The sequence below is a fragment of the Homalodisca vitripennis genome, chromosome 5 (assembly GCF_021130785.1).
Source record: "Homalodisca vitripennis isolate AUS2020 chromosome 5, UT_GWSS_2.1, whole genome shotgun sequence".
In the NCBI taxonomy this organism is placed as follows: Eukaryota; Metazoa; Arthropoda; class Insecta; order Hemiptera; family Cicadellidae; genus Homalodisca; species Homalodisca vitripennis.
In genome coordinates, this window is record NC_060211.1 from 12,733,560 (window position 1) to 12,741,776 (window position 8,217).

The 8,217-nt window shown below is 34.6% G+C and overlaps 1 protein-coding gene across 1 annotated transcript in view; it reads right to left on the reverse strand.

Annotated features, from left to right (window-relative positions):
* Positions 1-584, reverse strand: part of LOC124363357 (centrosomal protein of 290 kDa-like) — an 81,426-nt gene extending 80,842 nt beyond the window's left edge. The window contains exon 1 of the mRNA XM_046818605.1: positions 70-584. Coding sequence (XP_046674561.1) covers positions 70-249 — 180 coding nt within the window. The 5' untranslated portion in view covers positions 250-584. The remainder of the gene's footprint in view (positions 1-69) is intronic.
* Between the last annotated feature and the right edge of the window lie 7,633 nt (positions 585-8,217).

Sequence of the window (8,217 nt, forward strand, 5' to 3'; positions counted from 1 at the left end):
AAAATGTTTTAAATGAAGTTTTTCTTGGGTAAAACTTATAGACTATAATAAAATAGCTAGGTTGCTTACCTGTTCTCCTTTAAATTTCAAAATCTCCTGAACCACACGGAACATAAGTTTTAATTGTTCATTTGAAACATTTTGACTTGTTTCAAAATTTACAACATCAAAATAAAGTTCTTCTTTCTCCTGTTCAGACATTGACTCAGGTGTGATGGATAATATTCTATTCAAATTTATGCTAGCCATGTCTTCTAGTTCTTTAAATTAGTTCTTTAAATTGACGGATAAACTGCGTGAACGTTTCAAAACAAAATATATTGCACAGATTATTGTAACTTAAAAAGAGTTCCTATATCCTAGTCCACTTACAAAACTAACTCACACCTTGAAAATTGAAAGAGCAAAACTATTTTGTTTTTATCAAATATAATACTGCACAAGATAAATTTTAGAAACTCACAATTCAAACACGATTTTATTTAATACATTTTTATGTGAAAACACTAACAAATACAACTCCACATCAGTCCACTTTTAAGTTTTAGTTGTTGTTAACACGGAACAGATGATATCCATGATGAATGATAATACCAATCACAGTTTGTTTACATTACATTGTTCTCCGTTGCTAAGGAGGCTGCCAACATTCACAACGTAAACGGTTTAAATTGCTTATAGATAGTAAGCACAAAATTATATATTATATTATAGATTTATGATATATTTTGATAATAGTGGTTCATCAGATATTATACATTAATGTAGTATATATAGGGGAGAGTGGGGTAATGACGGTCAGCGGGTAATGGCGGTGACTTTGATTTCTCGTCAAGTGTACAACGCAGCTTCGAACCAACGAATTATAATAATGGAACGCGCTCTGGGCCGGAGAAACCGAGCCGAAATCCTGGGCTGCGTTCCGAGTCTGCAGGCGCTGGAAATGGGCAAGAACTAACTCCGCCCATATGGCAGGCATTATAGTAATGATCTAATATCACTTTAAAACGCCTTGTAGACTTAATACAATTGTTAGATACTACAATTTATTTATTATTACAAATGTTAGTAGCTGCTTTTTACCGTGGATTTTTATTTTCTGTTAAAAAAACTGATTTTTGTGCAATATCAAAATAACTGAGATTTTGACTTTTATTTTTCTTACAAAGTCGGAAACAAATATTACAGGCATTAAAATATTACCCAGATGAAAAAAAAAACAACTTTTTATTGACAGTATTTTATTTCAAAATAAACTACAAAAAATTTACAAACATGACACACTTAATCTACGTGTTAGAAAATAAAATTATTTTGACCAATATTTTTGCCTTATTTCTAAGTTGGTTTCTTTTTTAATGTCAAAAGTTTTTGTTTTTTCGATGTGATGAGATATTATTTAAAAAAAATAGTTTAGTCACAGTTTTTAATTCAAAGTAACTCGTGGCTTCCTGTCAATTTAGAAGTGGTCGCATTTGTTTGAGATAACTAGAGTAAATAATAATATTTTACAATTTTCAATACCGTACATCATCACTTGATCTACTTAATTTACCCTTAGATTTAAAATCAATAAAAAGTTAATGTGTTCTAAGATCAGCATCATTGGCATGGAGTACAGAACTTGGTGAGTTCTTGCCCACTTTAAGCGCCTGCAAATCCATGGATACACCAGTAACGCACAGCTGTGTGCGACCGGAAAACACAACATGCTGCTTATGGGCAGTGCGCGTTCCAGTAGTATAGTTCGTTGCTTCGAACTGATTAGTGCTGCCACCTCACGACAGTTTTTGGAACTACTACTGAAATGCTCGCCATCTTGCCAGTCGCCTTGTGTCCGTTGTGTTAGAAAGACTGTTTTGACGTTTCGTCTTATAAGAAAGTTTATAGTTCAAACCGCTACCAACTCTTATTGTTTAATTTTCATGGAAAGAGACTGATCACGCAATAACAAGGTAAGCCTTATTGTTGTATTACGTAGAGTTTCATTATAGTTCTAAGCACTGATATTTAGTTTTTTAGCCTTTGAATAAAAACACGTTGTTGGGGTAATGGTGGTCACCATGCTCGGGGTAATGGCAGTCACCTTTTCGTCTGACCGGCATTCCCCCAGTAGTACCCATATTTTTATTTTATGTTTCAGATGCCCAGAAAATACATAAGAAAAACAGATAAAGCTAAATGGACTGCAGAGGACTTAAAGAATGCAAAATCAGCTATAACAGGAGGATTATCGATCAGAAAGGCAGCAGATCAATTTAAAATACCATTTAGCACGTTGCAAGACAGAATGAAGAGTGGAACTGATTCTAATCCAAGCTTAGGCAGGAAGTGTGTCTTCCCTCCTGCACATGAGTCAGCTCTAGCTGATCACGTAAAAACATTATCGAAGATTTCCTACGGTATCACTGCATTGAAGTTAAGACAAATCGCATTTGAGTATGCAGAAAAAACCAATTAAGTCATAGATTTGACAAAGAAACAAAAATGGCTGGTCTGGATTGGATGTATGGGTTCATGGCAAGAAAGAACATTAGTGTGCGAAAACCTGAAGCCACAAGCATTGCAAGAGCTGTGGGGTTTAACAAAGAGGAAGTAAATCGGTTTTTTCAAATTTAGAACAGGCAATTGATAAATACAAGTTTAAAGAAACAAACTTTTGGAACGTAGACGAAACAGGGATTACCACTGTGCAGGACCCTGGTCTAATACTGGCAGAACGAGGTCAAAAGCGTGTGGGTTCCATAACAAGTTGGGAAAGGGGCAAGAACATCACAGTTGTGTGTGCAATGAGTTCAGGGGGGATTTATGTTCCACCAATGTTCATATTTCCACGCGCTCGTATGTCTCCACTCTTAGAAAAAATGGACCCCCTGGATCGATCTACACATGCTCTAAGACAGGCTGGATCAATGAAGAACTGTTCGTTGTTTGGTTGAAACATTTTGCCCAATTTACTCATGCTAGTAATGACAACAAAATACTGCTGATTCTCGACAACCATTCTACTCATTGCTCAGCTGAAGCCTATGGCATTTGTAGAGACAAGGGGATTGTTATGGTCTCACTACCGCCCCATACTTCACATAGGCTTCAACCTTTAGATGTAGTATTTTACTCGCCTTTGAAAGCTGCTTACAAAAGAGAATGTGATTTGTTCATGAAGACAAGAAATTTAGTAAAAATAGCCCCTTACGATGTAGCAGAGATCTTTAATAAGGCTTATTCGGCAGTGGCTACAATTGCAAAAGCAACAAGTGGATTTACAAACACTGGGATTTGTCCTCTTAATCCGGGGGTTTTCACTGATGAAGATTTTTTAGTAGAGGATATTCTCCAGAAGAAACAAGATAAAGACCTAATCCCCATGTGTGTGGATGTTCCCCTGAAACCTACTGCAAATGAAACCAACTCAGATGTAGACCGAGGTGAAGTCTCAATTATTGAACAAAATGCAACTGTTCAGGAACAGCCAACAATTAAAGTTTCCATTCAAGAAATTTCTCCGTTACCAGGATGCAGTAGTTGGGCTGGTGATCCATCAAAAGGAGCTAGACCAAAACAACATTCTGAAATATTGACATCGACACCAATGAAAATCCAGCTTGAAGAGAAAAAAAGAAAGCGAGAAGAAAAAGAAGCCAAGACAAAGAATAAATTAAAAAATAAAGAAGAAAAGAGTAAAAATAATAAGCGAAAAACGAAAGAATGTAATAAAGACATTAAAAAAATAAGACGGCAATACCTAAAACACAAGTGAACCAAAAGAAAATGTGCAAGAAACTCTTTGAATCAGACTCAGACACCTCTATTGATGAGAAAAATATTTGTGAAGACGACTCAGAAAGTGAGTTAGTTTTAACTAGTATGAATAGAGATATTTGTTTCTATTGTGAAGATGCCGGAAAGGACGGAGAAATGTGGTATCGGTGCACTTCTTGTGCATTGATACAAGAATGCTCTGGATGGGACACTCCTGAGGGGTATTTATGTGACATGTGCTCCAGAAAGGAACATTACCTTTAAACTTCTAAAAGCTCATAACTCAATGTAAACATATTCATTGAATTTAATCACAGTGATCTTAAAATAATAAGAACATTTAACAGTGAAAATATGTTTGTTAAATTATTGACTTCATATTACTATATGACGATAATCTTAATTCATTTTAAATAATTTATCAAATTTGAGTTCATGTAATTCATTATAAACAACAATATTTCAGCTTTACGTGTTTATGTAATTGAATATCCTCTTATTTCTTACTTTACAACACTTTGTTACATCATGAAATTGCCGATTGCCATTACCCAAGGGTAGGGGTAATACCGCTCATAGCCGTTTTTCTAATATTTTATTTAATACCTGTAACTAAGATTAGTTAGAGTTTAATTTAAGTGTACAATAAGTAAAATATACTATGATGAAGTGATTTCACTTGATTGTGTTTCAATTGTAAAAAAAATAATTGTTTTATACTCATTCTCCCTTAGGTGACTGCCATTACCCCACTCTCCCCTAGTATCTATTGTTATTGTATTACAAATTTAACTGTGTATCTAACTAAATTTACTAACTTGTCTAAAACTGTTATACACTCTAGGATCATGTAATAAACAATGTAGAATATAAAACATTCTTTAAGTTATAGGTTGTAAGGAGCTCATTAGTCCTGTATTTAAAATATACTTCATACTATGTGTTTCATTAGAACAAAACAAGCCTTTTTAATTTTAATCGAAATATACCATAACTACCACTGTCCTGTTAATTTACTACTCGAAAACTCTTTATTCTTGTTAATTGTGTGACTGTGATGATTTTTGTTCTGGGGCATAAACTTTTTATGCATGGCACATTTATGTGTTTGGATTTGGTTTTTCATATAGAAAAGGGATTCATGAATGTCATATTTTTGTAAGATATTTTACATGTAAAAAATTAAAAGTTCATTTATTTTCAGAAAAGCTTTGAATGCATTGCAGTATCGTGTAAATATATATTACAGTTTCTTGATTATAATGAACATACTTTACTTGCATATTACTTTATATAAATAAATCTATATTAATTCAGTAATAAATAATTCTGATAATGATAAACAAGTAAAATAGGTCATAGGATATTAAAACATATCCATTCTTACATTAAAAATTACATAAATTCTTTTTCCTTGCAAATGAAAAAAATGAGTCGTAGATTGATATAAAAAATCTATATGATTATTAAAAATTTAATTGAACATTTTATATTAATAGAGTAGAAATTCGTTCTTAACCATGTGAATATAATGAGTAAATTAATTAGCTCCATTACTTATCAAAACAAAGTTTTAGAAATGATATTATGCTAGTAGTCCCATATCCAATTGTTTTCTCTTGATAATGGGATATGATTGCATGAGGATTTCGGGAACTTATAGTATTACTGTCCAACTAAAAAGCTTGTAGCAAAAACACTAAATACCATATATGCTTTTGAATCTGTTATCTATGCCAATCTGGGTTAGCATATTTAACCCACCACGATAGGTGTTGTTACACCTAGTTTTTACTCTAATATACGAGGCTTGTTCAAAAAACAAGTACTGTTTCGTTCTACTGCCGCCGTAGTGCTGCAATCGATGTTTTGCGCATGCGCACTAGTCGTCCTGGTTCACTGGCTATTGACTCACGCCCTTTTAGTTGTTCTACGTTGTGTTTCCAGTTTTCTCTGACCGTTTAAAATGTTTAAGACAATTGTTGATCCCACCGTTTGTGAGATTCGTTCTGAAATAAGATTTTTGAACGCAAGGAATGTAAAACCGGCTGAAAATTATCGTCCACTTCGAGATGTTTACGGGGAAGACCTGATGAGTGAAGGAATTGTTAGAAAGTGGGTTAGAATGTTCAATGGCGGTCGAATAAATGTGCATGATGAGCGATGGGTTCCAAAAATCTGCACGAAACCAAGAGACTCGTACTTGCTTTGACTTTTCTCACACGGTACAGTGATGACGTTGAGGACTTTTTTTAAACAGAATTGTGACAGGCGATGAAACTTGGGTCCGTCATATTACACCAGAATCCAAACAGCAATCAATGAAGTGGCGACACACGGAATCCCTGAAGAAACAAAAATTCAAAACGACAATGTCTGCACAAAAAATCATGTGCACTGACTGTCTTTTGGGATCAGAAAGTTGCTAATTGATTTTCTCTCAAGAGGTGACACCATTAATGCGGCAAGGTATTGCGAACCCTTACGAAAACTAAGGCAGGAAATCCAAAACAAACGGATAGGAATGCTCAGTAACGAAATTATGTTGCTCTATGACAATATTCGGCTCCACACCGCTGGTGACACTCAAACATTGGTTTAGTAATTTCGTTGGGATAGTGTGATCACCCACCCTAAAGTTCGGTCTTGGCACCGTCTGACTACCAATTGTGCCTGCACATGAAGCGCGATCTAGACGGTCAACGCTTTGAAACCTACGACGAAGTGAAAACTGCCGTGGAGTCGTGGCTACATTCGTTGGCGGGAACCTTCTACAGAAAGGGTATAGACAAATTATAACCCGCTACGACAAGTGCTTGAACATCGGTGGAAACTAAGTCAGAAAATAGTATAAGGTTTGGGCTTTCATGTAGAAATAAAATTGTGTTGAAAGAATCGTTGTCCTTGTCTTTTTTTAGTTACTTATTTTCTGAACACGCCTCATAGAAAGAAATAAACCTGGTTTTATAAATGTTAGTCTTTCATCGTGTGATCATAATGCCAAAAGCAACAAATATAATAATCTGAATATCGAAAAGCCGCGTGATCTATCTGGTTTTGAAACTGATACAGGGTTTGAAACTATAAATAGGTGAAGTGGCAGTCTCATTGTCTGATACGACTTTTAAGAACGGTGGAGCAATCGGGCCCACCAATTTGAGAATTTGGCTCCAGTTCACCTTCATTTTATTAGTAAAAGCCAAATTCAACTTTCAACTAGATTACTCAATTAATCTGTATATTTGGTATAGTTCATACTGATCGAGAGCAATTGAATCAAAACTGCCAGTAGATTATATACTATATATTTTGAAAACTATAACTCTATCTTACATGTCTCTGGCCCTTATGTGGCTCCAACACGTTTTCATTATAATCAGGATTTGCAACAATCAGTTGACGCATATAGTGAAAGTGTGTGTTTATTGGTACATTAAAGTGTACAGTACATTGAATTAATAAAGTTTATTACATTTTTGTTTGTTGAAATGGAAAGCAACAACTTAGATAATGCCAGTAAATCGCCTAAGGTGACTGGGTCCAGTGAGGACGATTATATCGATAAGGTTACCCACCACATGCGAATTCTTACTCTTTTAGACGATAATGAGATGGAATTGATCCAAGAAGGGTGGAAATGCATTACAGAATCGGAAGATCTCTTCAGAGAGGCCTTCGCTAATAAACTAGCACAGAAGAAAATGGCGAAAATTCATTTTAAACATGTTGAACATGTAACTATGACTGATGGCGGATTTTCACACGAGTTCTTGAAGAAACACAGTACCTATGTCGTACGTACTATGCATTTAATCTTTGCGGATATCAGAAATCCAAACAGATGGATGCCTGAAATACTTAGAATTGCTACTTTACATAAGCTTTTTGAAGTAACTCTTACAGATTTAAAAAGGTTTAGATGTTGTGTGATAGAAATATTACAGCAGTGTCTGGGAGAAGACGGATACACACCACAATTAAGAGACGTCTGGGACAGAGTTTTGGAATGCATTGAAATTTTTATAAACCAGTTTGGGATTAATTATAAGAATTAAATGTATGTTATGAAACGCCAGAAGTATACAGATGGAAACTACAAGAAGGCAATTTCAGATGACTTTCTTCTTCCTTTCGTTTAATTTAACCTATACGAGAATAGGATGACTATAATTACCATGTATATAAACGGTTTGTTTAAGGTTAAGTGTTTGAGTAGGTAAATCGCTATATTAACATATCATATCATTTAGCGAAAATGTTGGATTTACGTAGATATTTTGAATATAAACGACTTGCCATCATCTGCCACTACTTCCTTACAAAGCACGCGTAAACCTACAACTGTATTCTACCATGTATAAAATTAAGTTAGGCACTTTGGTTATATCCACAGGTTACTATTTTTTAGCAGTTTTTTGTTACCGAGGACCTACAAGAACAACTTTATTAGAAAGA